General features: G+C 36.8%; 1 protein-coding gene across 1 annotated transcript; it reads right to left on the bottom strand.

Annotated features, from left to right (window-relative positions):
• Window positions 1-5022: 5022 nt before the first annotated feature.
• On the bottom strand, window positions 5023-11493 carry Smp_166710 (hypothetical protein; the record flags this gene model as incomplete). The annotated part of the gene is made up of 6 exons (XM_018798752.1): window positions 11447-11493; window positions 10707-10775; window positions 9583-9858; window positions 9033-9293; window positions 5072-5122; window positions 5023-5039 (listed from the first exon to the last, which is right to left on the bottom strand). Exons 2-6 carry the CDS (start codon window positions 10714-10716, stop codon window positions 5023-5025), a joined length of 615 nt encoding a protein of 204 aa, XP_018653663.1. The 5' UTR covers window positions 10717-10775; window positions 11447-11493.
• Between the last annotated feature and the right edge of the window lie 3717 nt (window positions 11494-15210).

Genomic DNA, 15210 nt, shown 5'->3' with positions numbered 1-15210 from the left:
CGGTGCATGAAAACTTGAGGTCTATTAGATTTACAAGCGCTTATTTGTTCAATGTTAACTCTTGACTAACTAACTTAAATTGTTACATACCTACAGGGTATATTGACAAAAGTAAAATATAGAAACCAAGAGGATGCAATCAGAAAATTTTGAAAGTAATCAATTTACTACTTAGCGTTATTGCAAGAAATTCTGTATTGTACTTAGCGTTTGTATATCGCTTTGTCTATATGAAATCTGTTCACTAATTCACTAGAACTGCAGCAACTATCAAAATAGAGGAAACAAGACACTGTCTTTTCAGTTTTCAGAATTGAAAGGTACGGACTAACGATGAAGCCCTCACCACACAACTTCAAGACAGAATAGGAACATAACAATGCTAAATATGGACGGGAAAACTTCACGGCCTTAAATCTCTTGAAGCTGTGACGAATATGGAGTCTTTATGTAACGAGACGTACTGTATAGAACATACCCCACTAGATCTAAACTCAAAATGTGTTAACATCCACCGTGTCCACGGATTTCTATGTGGATAAATTACTTGATCACAGGTGCTCGTCAGAGTATGGATCAAACACTACTGAATAAAATATAATATTGACAGCTACTTGTGCCAATCTCTTCCATATGTCGTGCGATTGCATTTTTTGTGATAAGTATTCTGATATTTCTACTATCATCATGTTTTCGTAAGGCTTCATGCGTCTTCCGGACATCAGATAACGTTTTGACACGTTGACTTTATTACGCGACTCTTGCATTCAGATTTCTGTCAGTCTCACGGGCACCTGTATTCTCCATTCACTAAATTCGACTACAATTTTGTTAAACAGACAACAATATTGAATTGTTAGCGTTCACTGATGTTTCACCCGAAATATCGTGTGTTCGAATGCTAACATTTTGTACAGTTTCCATAAAAGTCCTGCTGGTGACGACTGACGAGCCAACAGGGTCAAAAATACTTATGGGACTATCTTGATTTCCAGGAAAAGAGTTCTTCGATCCGGAAATTTCATGCAGAATCCCTCATTATTCATTCTCGATTTGGAAATGATTTTGTCCAGAAAAATATTCAGCTGCAGTTTTCCAGTCTACAGACGACCATCATTCATCACCAGACTTTAAATAAACTTGACTGTCATTGACAGGTTGATGTCAGTGTGTATTGTGTATGCTTTTCAAAGCATATCGACATCTAAAATATAGCATATTATATTCTATGATTTCGTTCCCATTTCCATCACACAGCGAATGAGTGCTGGTTTGACGACAGTGACTCGAGCAGTTCACAAAGAGAAATCAGCATCGTTATTCGCTCTCGTTTCGTAGTCAGTAATAAATCACGTTGACAACTGTTATGCTAAAATAGTTTGCATAATGCGTTTAATTCTAAATGATGATCGACTGCAATAAAGCATGATCAATAAGAGTTGTTTGTTTCGATATCCTTTCTAAATCGTAATCCAATGGGTTGTCGCTGAGTATTAGAACTCAATACAAGATCAAGCGATGACTAATTTTCATATTTCAGAACATTGTTCAACATGATGAATGTAAAGTAGAAGTTTATCAGTCCAATATTCAGCATATATTCACCCAGAGAAGCATAACAAGTGGTCACTATCTTGCATCTCTTTAGTTCGAGATGCTCATCACTGAGGACTACGTAAACTTGATACCACAAACAGCAAGTAGATTCCATCTTTACCTGCATCTGTTATAGACCAGTTCAGATAAAATGGAAATTGGTTGAAAGGCATATATTTCCAAGAAATGACACTTAGGTGAGTTTTATCCTGTTTCCTCCCATTTTTTGGGTTTCACAATACATTTGACATTGCTTGCTATATCCACTAAATCTCACATACATTCAGCTGAATAATTTCGTCATCGTTTGTAATTGGTTTAAAAAATACCATATCACTGAAAACCGACGAACAGAACACAGGTCTGGAAAACAACAACAGGCGGATCTGCCGTCTAGATGAGGAAGACCAGGCCAAGTCCAAGTAAAATTATAATCTGCAAGGACTCATGAGTACGAATGGTCACGCACATAACTCAAGCGAACATATTCAGAATAGAAATGTCAATGAGAATCGCCATAATATAGCATGCTTATAAGCATAACTCAAAATTAAATTTATCCTGTTAACTTCTATTCTCATTTTCCATAATCCTTTCATTACTAGCAATAATAATACATATTTATTATATATCAGTTCCTTTACTCCACTCTATAGAGTGCAAGACAGCATACACACTTCTGTCAGTGCGTAACTTGAAAATCAACCTACATGTTGTTAGTGACCTCATGACGTAACGATTAATTTCGTGTTATGATATGGTGGTGTCGTGGTGAAATCTGTGTCAAATAATACCTTCACGGGCTGAGATGACTCTCATGTACTACATGAGACTAGTTACTGACAAGTTAGACCCACTCTGATAGATGAAGTAGCAATTTAGTCATAGAATACTCATTCTTTGTGCAATGGAGTATGTTGCTGTTATCATCTCTACTCTTGTGCACATATGTAAACTCTACTGAATAAATATTACCACTCACTTTCGACTGATTCTTCAACAATTTAAACTGAATATTACTCTGTGAATCCCAGATGAAACACAAATCAACCATGCACTAAATGGCGCGTTTTTATGTGCGCTATATGAACACTGAGATGAACAAGATTTCCAAATTATCACTGACAATTTTGAAGTATTCATGCCGTAACAGTTCGCCATTTTTTACATGTCACATGGTATCATTCTCCTTATAAAGCGTTATTTTGGCCTTTGTTGAATAACACCGTAATTGCTGAATGATCAACGTAGCGTGTGATGACGTAGCTATTGAACAAAAATGGTCACTCAAATACTCTTTGTTTCTTTGCGTTTATTTATTAGTTAACATGCAGTTCCGCAAAAAATAAACCACAGCATAATTTTTTTATTGTAAATAACTTAACGAAAGTCTTAAATGTTTTTGAACAAAAAATTAACAGTTTGACGGAAACGCACAAACAGATTTCACATATATAAATACATGTCACGTTTGTTATTATAACTTCTTCACTAGAAAGAACAAGGCTATGCTGGTCACGAAAATTACCACAATCAATGTAGCTATGAAAACATCTGAAAAAGAGAAGATCAATAACAAAAAAGCCACATTTATTTATCAGTTTGTGATTGAATCAGTGATCATTCAAGACTTTCAGTGAAAAAGTGAGATGATTCGTGGCCTACATATACTAAAATAAACATTATTTGGATTCGCAATATGAAGTCGACACATCTGAATTGACATAAATAGTCCAACGTCTTTCAAACGAACGCCATCTACATAAGTGAATTCATCAAGTGTTCACATTTTTATGACGTAAATCGTAAGAAATGACTTAAGTTGACGTGATATCACTCAAAATCCTTGTATGTGAAAAGCAACACTTATTGTGTACGAATACGTTTGGACAGGTTGAATGTGTGGGGGAATTTTCAAATAATATCAGCATGAACAGAAATACGTCAGTGGACACCATACTCACAAGAAGTACTGATATTTTCTTGTAATGTCGGATGTGTGATTTCCGATGCTGTAAGTGGAAAATAAACACAAGTGTAATAATAGTTATTCAGATCAATAGTCTTATCAAAGCAAATGGACAGAGAAAATAATGTCATGTTACTGATTGGAAAACAAATTTTTTATGTCGATACTGATTGAAATTCAAGCTCTTAACGCCAAGTAGTTTGCCGAAGCTGGTTTTTGGATTCCATCGACATTAGTAGGAACTCGATGTTCATTATCCGAAATCTTTGGAAAATTCAATGCTCGAACACACTATCGATATTCAGTGGAGAGATAGTGAGAAAGATTTGCGGCGCAGATATATGATTTGTTAAGAGGTCGATTCCCAGACCTGAATGGTTCAGTTGTGTAGCTTTCATAGTTCTTCCCAACATTGTCACCAATAGCAATTTCACGTAGATGTGAAGTGTTTACATTTCTCCATCTATGACTTACATTTCGTTCTGCTGACCTGAACCCTGGTTGGTTCCTCTTTACTCTTAACTTATCACTGTCGACTTCTATATTTCGATCTAATCTCTCATCAATTTGACTCTTCGTCCGATATTTGTCCTCAATTTTTGTGAATGATAGATGGACTTAATCAATTTAAATAAGATTGTTGATTCCTTATTTATCTGAGTGCCAAATTTCCAAGAATTCTATGCTCCTTAAAGATTTGCCTCTCAACTTTTTCTACAGTGCGATGTATACACACTTGTCTACGTTGCCTTATAAAGGCGAACAAATGACGTGGTGTTTGTTCAATGTATATTGTTCGTCCAGGTGAACATGAATTTTTTGCATGCTGTTTTGACAAAGAATTTCCTCAGTAGGATTAACTCGCCTTGTAGGTGATGCTTGAATCTCAGTTTTAGACATTCCGTTCATCGATTCACATGTGATCGATACAGATGATTTTGCTGGATTGTGTTATACACTTATTGGAAACGACCTCAAAAATTTCGTCGCAATTTCTGACATGTTATTTTTATTTAGTGATATGATGTGCATTGCTCGATTATTCATGATAGATTTTAAAGCTTAGTAAGTGTTCAAGGTTTTTGTGGTTGTTGAGATGCAAGGGAAGAAACTTCTATGCCGCAATTTTTCGAACTAAGTCGAATAAAGATGTTGCATCAGATGATATCGTTAGTTCGTTGTTGTTAATTTGAATCTTCATGAATGTAACCAAATTACCTGCTGAAAAGAAAACGGATATTGAACTTCACAATTGTATTCTAATTTTCGATGGCTGACGAATTAAGAGAAGTTAACAATATTGTGCAGTAGAAACATAAAATTGTCGCATGATCACCGAATTGATGCTTACCAAAACAAACAATAGGTCTATTGATAATTATTTTTCAAGCATATAGTAAATAAAACATCAGAAAGAAGTTCAGAGCGTACATTAGTTAACAAACACAATCAAGTAATCATTTAAAGAAAACACCTGGAGAAATGCAAGTTAAGTGAGACACATACCTGTCATATTATCAGCTGAATTCTCATTCTTCGACGTGACGTTTACAGCTGCTACAAAAATACAATGAACATAGAAAGCTAAATTATGTACCGATGAACGTGTCAATCAAAAGAACATACACAAATGACCAGTTCATGTTAGATGGCCAATGTGTAGCGGGTCCTTAATTACTTACTTACATACGCCTGTTACTCTCAATGGAGTATAGGCCGCCGACCAGTGTTATCTAATCCACTCTGTCCTGGGCCTTCTTTTCTAGTTCTATCCAGTTTTTGTTCATTCTTCTCATGTCCGTCTCCATTTCTCGGCCTAATGTGTTCTTTGGTTTTCCTCTTCTTTTTTGACCTTCAAGATTCCATGTGAGGGCTTGTCTTGTGACGCAATTGTGTGATTTCCTCAAAGTGTGCCGTATCCACTTCCAGCTCTTCTTCCTGATTTCTTCCTCCGCAGGTATCAAGTTTGTTGTCTACCACAGTAACTTGTTGCAGGTAGAGTCTGGACAACGGATTCAAAGTATTTCGCGCAGACAACTGTTAATAAGCACTTGTACCATCCGGATGATTACTTTCGTAGTTCTCCACGTCTCCGCCACATACAGCAGAACTATCTTGACATTTGTATCGACAATTCTGACCTTGGTGTTGGTTGACAATTGTTTTGAGTTCCAGATGTTCTTCAGTTGTAAATATGCTGCTCTTGCTTTGCCGATCCTCACCCTCACATCTGCATCTGATCCACCGTGTTCATCAATGATGCTGCTTAGATACGTAGAGGTTTCCACATCCTCCAAAGCTGCTCCGTCAAGTGTAATTCGATTGGTGCATGCTGTTTTGTATCGGAGAGTCTTGTTTTTCCCTTTGTTTATATTGAGACCTACTGCTGCTGAGGCTGCTGCTACACTGGTCGTTTTCTCCTGCATTTGTTGTTGCGTTTTTGATAGAGGAGCCAAATCATCTGCGAAGTCTAAATCGTCCAGCTGCATCCTAACTGTCTACTGTATCCAGTGCTTTCCTCCAGAAATTGACGTCTTCATGATGCAGTCGATCACTAGGAGAAAGAGGAAAGGTGAGAATAAGCAAACTTGTCTGTCACCGGTCTTTACGTCGGATGAGTCGGTGAGTTTTCCTCCAAGACCGAGAACACCTTCAATAATATCACCGTTCCGCACACACAAATACCATCGACGCATCCATCCAATCTACGCCACGCACTCAAACGTGTCATTCGTGACACGTTTGAGTGTTCAATGTGACCAGATGACCGATTTTGTATTGAAACACTGCCAAAATTTCAGCTAACTGAACTGCCTGACGTCTACCAATAATACCAACCATAAACGTCACATTTATTCAGTACGATCAGCTTTCGAAATGATTTTATGAATTATAGGGTGTTGAATAGCTTAACTACGCAGAGTTGATAAGACCAAGAACGCATGAACATGATCATATGTCAAACAAGTGGAGTTTGTGCGTAAAGCAGAAATATGTGAATAATATATTCAATAACTAAAAACAATAATTGCTGGAGTTGAATGGATGGAAGTAAACGAAGTGGAAATGGAATGACGTAAATTAGAGCGAAACTTGATTGATATGTCTGATGGATGGAATGTATTATTCGCAGGATAAACACATTCCTGTGGTGAGAGACGCATACAAAACACTATATGACAACAATCAAAGCATTTGAAACCACACACATTATGCAGTAGCTTTCGGAAGCATGCAATGAACACGCCAGTGAAGCTGTTTCAAAAGAGCGTTAACAACAAATAACAGATTCAGAAAAAATGCACTGAGAAAACGACTTTGCTGGGAGACTCACATGTCATGAGATTGACTCTGTCCTCATTCTTCCTCGGGACACTCACAGCTGCTACAAAAATACAATGAACATAGAAAGCTAAATTATGTATCGATGAACGAGTCAATCAACAGAACATACGCAAATGATCAATTCATGCTAGATCGGTAGTGTGAAGCAAGACTTTCTTCACTAATATCACTGTTCAGCATGCACAAATACCACTGATACATCAATCCAATCTACATCACGCACACAAACGTGTCACAAAAGACATGTTTGATTGCCGACTGTTGATTCATCCTAACTCTTGGTTTCGGCTATGGAACATCCTATCCTTTCCAGTTTTTGCATTTCTTGTTTTTGTCATTGACAGTTGAATTCGACAGCTTAGTATTTAAGATCCACATCACGTGAACAAAGTGAATGCATCTTTAAAGAGCTTCATTGGTTACCACAATAGTTTCTCGTGTGCAATTTGTATCAATATTTCATTGTTATTAAACCATAACTTTAGTTAATGTAGAGCATCTCTTTCTTCATGAATAATTCGAAACTTATCACAGTCTAGTCAGATTAACATTAAAAAAAGGACTATACTTCATGTATTATTCTCACGTTTTGTACGGATTGTTGGTCGTTCATTGTTCACTTTCCCCACTTGTTTTTTATCTGGTAAGAGAACAATGAATACACATGAATATATTGATGATCCGTTGAAGCGATTGAGTCAATAATGAGAATGTTAAGAAAATGTTAAGATGACAGCTGCTGTGATCTGTCAAGTATTCAACATTTGAAAATAAGTGAATTTGAACATTTATCGTACATACATACAGAAACATTCCATGAACTCACATTTTGCTTTTGCTTACTACAAAACAATGAAAACAATATCGTGACCACGTGTGTAAAATTTCGGAAATTCGTTGGCGCCGAAGCACAATACATGGAAAGCGACGTTATTCATTCTCAAATCTTTCCGAATGTTTACTAGTACTCTGAACGTTCAACTAGAGAAATTTTGACACAGTCTCTCCTCATCATCAAATGACATCTGTCTTCAGGACGAACCTACATCACAAACACAACAAATTGATCCACAGAACACATTTCCGGTAGAGTGTCACCTAGTATGTAAACAGAATGAACTAGTTATTTCACACTCCACGAACTAACAAGAAGGTGTCAACTCAACAAAATATTTTCGTATCATTGTAAATATTATGAGTAAACTCACAATCGTGACAATTTCATTTCCATGCCGTTGAGAAATAGAGAAATTGAAGACAAAGAGTTTATTCATAAGTACAGAAAGGAAAGTGGTATTCACGAAATAGTGCTTAACGTATCTCAATGATCGGTTTCAATCTACTATTTCTTCAGCTTAGTCGTTGGGATCTCACTATTTTTTATTTTCACATCCTGGCGTCTCAGTAACTCCGCAAATTTCTTGTGTTTCGATGTCCAGAGTCAGTACGACATTTATGTGGACCATTGTTTATTGTATATATGAACATTTGCATTGATTCACGTCAATCATCATTACGATAATGACGTCATCGGTGTAGATCAACATCGAACGACTCTAGTCATGATATCATGAAACTCTTAGAGAAGTTTGTGTGGAAAAGGTTTAAATCTCAAATAACATGATGGGCGACGTTGAAGGCATGAACTAAATTCAAAGTAAAGGTTTACTTGGGGATTCCATAATACTGTCATGACAACATTGCTTCAACACGTAAAGTCGAAATTTGATGCCATATTTCGGTCAATCAGACCAGAGCTTTCATTCTATCTCTCTCTCTGTATATATATATATATATATATATATATATATATATGTCGACCGTTATAATCAGATCACACCGACCAGTGGTTCGCTGCTTTGCGACACTATGCAAATAACTGTTAGTTTATAACCTCGATATCTCTGTTATGCCACGCATTGTGAGTTGATGGTGAAATAACATTGTTTGAGCTGTACAACTGAATCACATCTCCATGAATCAGATACGAAGATAAACAACAACAATCTTGAAAGATATTCCGTCTTAAAATTCGATTGGAAGCTATGTTAGTTTTCTACTCCCAAAACCCCGTTTGGTAGAAAAATCATGCGATGCAAAAGAAGTATAAAGAAAATGTTACCCATCGTCGGTAGAGAGAAATGATTTCCATGTTTGTTGAACAGAATGAACACTCCTTCCATCCCTTCCGTTGCTTTGAAGTCGTTCATATTATACTCAACTTGGTCGCTCGAGATTATTGACATCTGCAGAGGTTCTGATGAATATCCCCTGAATACGATGACCGAGTCAGTTGATTCACATGCTGATCTTTCTGTTTCCCACGATACATATGTATACATATTCAACAAGAACTGAATTTGAACATTCTTGATTCTCGGAACTAGGAAATAATGAAATGAGCAATGTTAGAATTAGGTGAATGCATTATGACATTGTTACTGCTGATGAACACACATATCGGGTGGTCAATCAATCAAACGGAGCAGTACTGTGACTTTGTTATAAAGTATTTAGAGGCTGCCATCCATCACAATCAATGTATTCAAATACTTCCCTGAACGATTAATCGTTAGAAATTTAAATAACGTATTCGAAACGCTCACAATTATGATGAAAGTGGAACAAAATTGAAAATATGGTAGTGTGAAAAGAATTTTGAAACTACTCACCTCTTTTGTATGTCATGTGATAGGTCTGAAAGTTAGAATTAAAAAAATTTTTGCTGTGGCCCTCCGCACGATAGTTCGAAGCTTCACATGGTTTGCCAATAGCTTCCAATAAACCTATATTCCCTTCACCAACTTTCGCTGTTGTATCAGTCCAATACTTCACTTCTTGCACCAAATAGACATAACCGAAATTCTCGTGCGTCATTGGATTCCATTCGAAAGCCATGGCTGCCGTCTGTTCATGAATTACGCGGAAAGTATTTTTATTTGTATCGTCTGTTTGAAAATGAAAAATCACTTCGAATTTAGAAATTGAGGATGAGGCAGTTAATTTATTAAGTATGACCGCTAGTCCAGTATGGTGACATTCATGACTCGGGCACTCGAATTTCTGTACTCGAATAAATGATGGACAGCTTACATCAAAGATGTTTTATCTTTGTATAGTTATCTGAACAGGCTGATACAAACTCCGTTTTACAGAGTAGACAGTTTTGGTTGGACAAAATTAGGATAAACTTTTAGTGAGTTAGTGGAGAAGATTTGTAGATCAGGTGGGTGATTTTGATGGAGTTTTGTACTCTGAGCTAGATGGCTTGATTGTGTAGCTTTCAAGGTCCTCCTGAACGACATCACCAGCACAAACGTCGGGCAGAAGTGAAGTGTACATTTCTCCACATATGATTCACAGCTTGTCCTGTGCACCTTGATGTTGATTGTTTCTTATTGACCGGTAAGAAGGACGATGAAAGCTTAACGACCAAATCATCCAGCTCAGAGAACAAAACTCCATTATAAACCTATGATGCAACAGTTGCTGCGAAGTATGATGCATATGAGAAATCAATATTGGAATTATATATCGAATGGGTCAAATATAGTCGAATACCGTCCGAACGCCGGATCGAGTAGACAATGCGTATTTCATTGCCTTTTGTGAACTCACAATCAACATTAATAATTTCGTTTGTCTTCATTATCATACGATTACCACAAATGTATTATGATACGTATAGAAAATGAACGCTCGAAAATTGTGGTAATTTAAAGAGAATTGAAGCAAATGCTGATACTAAGAAAATTATGCTCAAACAACAATTCATGGTCATAATAATCACACTCACTTTCAACCATATTTGTTTGCAAGTATGCGGGTGTATACTGTCCATTTACGGTGTGTAGTAATGCTAATGCTATAAACAATTTGTAAAACACGGAGAGAAATACATTGCGATATGTGATCTGTTCATTTAAATTTCCATTCTGAAAGACTAGTAATAACTTCAACGTAATGGAAATACCTAATGTTACTGGTTGCAATGCGTATATTACTTTTCCGGAACCAACGCTCGTGCTGCCAAATTAATAACGTTTATTTAGTGTTCATCTCTCATCTAATCTACAATACCCAATTAGTACCCTCACGGATGTCCTTCCAATATGTTCATCGATGAACGAATTGAGTTGTGGAGATGACGACAAAATCTTTTATCTACTATGTACAGCTTTCATGTCAACACACTACCAATTATGTGTCGCAAAATATCAGTTTTATCCGTATTTGTCAACGAGACACATTCTTACAAAAAACGAGTCACGATTTACTACCACTTACAACAAACTGACGGCAGTGATGTGAAAAGTGACATATCACTAAACAATCGGTTTAAATTATATCACTGATATACCGAAGTCATAATACAACTTCACCTACATCAAACTGCTTAGTAATCAGCTTCAGAAATATATATCTATACGCCAGAACACAAGGTCTTGTCTCGAGATTATTACATTCCCATGGGTTACAAATACGTCTCATTTGTACAAAATGAAGCGAATATTATTATAAAAGAATAAGACTCACCGATCACTACTGCAAAGAAAACGAAGATGTGTTCATTTGACTGTATCATGTCTAAAGCTATTTGCAGAAACGTTGGCCGCAGTTTCATTGAATATATATACGTTTGAAGAGAGAGCGCAAAAATGTCGACCAAACACATTCCATAGTCCTATAATGCAGTAAAATTAATGTGAATAACAATGAGAATTAAGGTCATTTCATTAATAATTTTATTATACTGCGAAACTAACAAATATTTACTACAATACTAATCACAAGCTATGCCACTTTACAAGTTCATTCTAGATTATATTCTTGTCTGTTGTATTATCGGATGGTTATTCAATAAATATTGATTGCTTGAAATATTAAAGGGTGAAGTCGTAATAAACATCAAGAATATATAAGCATTGATCATGTTTAGTGTTTTCCATTCCCTTAATCGTGATTAAATCACGTTTCTCGTTTGAATTACACCGAATACAATCGCAGTAGCAGAACATGGTTTTCATGGTGCATATATAAGTATGAACAAAAATTACAGGCTTCAGTCGTTTCACGATTATAGTCTCACAAATTAAATGGCCGAATCAACGACAGTAATATTATATCGTTTTTGACACTACTTCGAGTGAAATACGTCTGCTGAGAATATATGTTCCACACCACATTTGCTAATGTGTCAAGCCATCTTGAAGGATCACAATGCGAGGATTTCCCACAAAATTGCTGATACTGACGACGAAATAGGACAACAATTTCCTTGAACTGCTGAAAAAAAAATTCAGTCACTGAGCAACTGAGCAACCAGTGGGAATGTGATGAATAGTAGGTTGATTTGCCAGGTATATTAACGCCATATGGCGGAAGACAAATTTTGTTCTGTCCTCTGCACCATGGGGTGGATCGATTGAGTTACCATAGGTAGCTCCTTACTCTTCTTATTATTTTGAAATACAACTTCACAGAAGAAAATTTGGGCTTTCCATGATTCATCATTCGTGAACCTGATATTCTTATTTTCGAAGCAATACCGCTTCACGCTCTAGTGAGATGAGGGACAAATAAGATCCATCGAAAACAATCCATCTTAGCTGTTGTGGATTTACATTCGACTCTTCTGATCAACCTCCAGATGCATCATTGATTGCAGGCAATCCTGTGAATCTTTGAAATAAATCAACGCCCTACTCATCAATGATAATCAGTTCCATTTGCCGAGTGTTATTGGTCAGTTGTTAAGAGTCGTCTCTTAAACATAACTGACTGTACGTCGAGTAAAATAACATTGAACAAGCAACGTTAGCTGGCAATTTGTCCTATGGGATTATCCTTGCGAAGCTGTCTATAACTTTATTCAACCACCGCTGTATATCTTTACTTTATGGTCTTCCTTCGATCTCTAGCAAGGTTCGTCTATACGCGCTTCATTCTATTAACAGAGGCCTGCTGCTAGCCTGAGAATTCTCAATGAACACTCAATTAGATAGAAACTGTAGACAAAATGGAGACTTTATAGAGTGTTTGCGGTTCGATACTCTGTAAACAAAGTTTCTTAGTAAGTTGCGTATCGCGGTTCATGTGTCTATCTGCAGTCTGCAGTTCGATAGCTTTTCAAACACAAGTACCCCCAATACAAAGAATTCACATTTGAAACAAATCTTCAATCTTTCTTCATTACTATTCCTGGCTAAATTATATAGTCGCTAACTTAGAAAGCAGTCTCTTAAATGAAATGCATTTCGTGATTTCACACATACTGAAGCATTCGCTGAGCCACTCGAAAAAAACAGGTGTACTTAAAGAGCCAGTAATACTACAAAGAAAGCTGGCCAACTATACTTAGTTTATCCTCACAATATGCTCAGTTACCGCTTAGCCAATTCATTAATTTCAGTTCAGCTATCAAACGTTCTTGATTCGCTTTTTCTTGATCATTTGCTTCGTATTCTGTTCTCCGAATCATCAAATATACCGACATTATTTGAGTTTACTTCATATCACTAGGACATGCTCCTAAACTATTGATGGCATCAATCGCGTGGGGCCAAAAAGTAATTCTCAATATGAGGTTTCTAAAAACAGAGATCCTGTGCGATCCTGAATTTCTGGAGTAAGTGCTGTCTGCTTCTGATTGACAAGGTTTGAGTTGTGCTCGAAACACGTGAAGATGTGCAACTGAAGTCCCTCGACAGTGATAATTTTCGTCATATCACACTTGAAATCCATCCAACCAGACAATTTGAAGAATGCTTGACCGATTTCGATTTTCGTTGAGCCTACTTTCAAATGATTGCAATACAGCTATCTTTTTGTGGGTGATGGAGTGAAAACTTCAACTTTTATTAGACCGAATCGTCGTTTATATAGTCGTTGATATTTTCTAGGCTGTTATTACGTTGGGAATAATGGGCCTGTGGATTACTAAATCTATTCCGCTGACGTTGTTTCGAGACGAAAGGAATTGTTGTAAAGCAGATTTCAGAGCTTTAGTTGGCCGACATTTGAATGACTATTTCAAATTAATAGTATTTTTGCAAAGTGAAAAAAGATTTCTTCAGTAGAAGAAAGACTAATTATCATCTGATGAAGCTATCTTCAAACTAGATGTGGTGTCGAATAGTTCATCTTGTTTGGTCGTTACGTATTTTCTGATCAGCTTAGCAGGCATCAAAATAAAATGATCATGGTTGTGCATCACACATGGATGATTCGTCGCTGAGTGTACGCAGTTGGAAACCACTACCTCTCCGATAGAAAAGTAGGTCTACTCTCTCCGATTCCTGTAGAAATAGATTGATGCAAAGTGGACTCGCTTCCGTTAGACGGTGTTTTGACTTCTAGTAACAGAGTAATCAAAAGTGATTAGGTTCTATATAAAGTTACCTATTCAAGTAGTACAAATATGTCTCAAATTTTTACCTTCAATAAGCGTTTTATATGCTGAAAATGCCTCCTTATACATACTCTGACTAGAAAAAAGGTTCACCTACTAAAAATGCACTATAACTAAGGTGTTCTCCTTACTCGTGATAAGCATTGAGCATCTGCAGAAATGTTCAGTGTCGTCACGAATTTCATAATGTACCTTCCTCAATGGATTTCAAAACAATCACTTCATACCAACTCACGAACCGGGGATCAGGTACTAAAACGGAGTATGATGTATTGTACATCAAGGAACGTTGGTGTTCTGTGCAAAAATATTCTGCACGTGTTAGGAGAACGTGTGAAGTCTTCACGAAGTGCGAAAGCAAGCAGAAGAAGTTACTGTGCTCACCATGACATTTGATCTTCAAGCTGTTGTCGTCCCCTTAGAATAGGTGTAATCCAAAACACATTTGCTTCGTACTGTGCCATAATGTGAGAAAGTGTGATCAAACTGTCATATGTGAACCACCAGATGGACGATCTTCTTATAAAACAAATAAATTTCATGCTCCGAGCATTAGTACCCATTGCGTTTGCAGGTTTAAAGCTAGCGTCATGGGCTCTGAAACCAAAAATGTATACACCGCCATCGAGCCTCTTAGGCTGAATGATAATTCTGCTGCAGACCGTATCCTATGAAAGTTCTACGAAATGGCAGTACCACAAATACGAACAATATTACTCAAAATATTCCCAACATCCTTAGTGGCAGGTACGTATCCCAGATTTACAATTAATTTTCGAAACGTATTACAAGATCAATTATCCTATCACACTTGAAAAAGGCCTGCTCGACCTGTTGAAACAGCCTCGTTAAAACAGTGCTTTGCTCTCCATGTCTGATCAATTTCTTC

This window comes from Schistosoma mansoni, chromosome 7 (genome assembly GCF_000237925.1).
Source record: "Schistosoma mansoni strain Puerto Rico chromosome 7, complete genome".
NCBI classification, from domain to species: Eukaryota; Metazoa; Platyhelminthes; class Trematoda; order Strigeidida; family Schistosomatidae; genus Schistosoma; species Schistosoma mansoni.
Note: the sequence above shows the minus strand (reverse complement) of the source record. Positions and strands in the feature narration are given on the sequence as shown.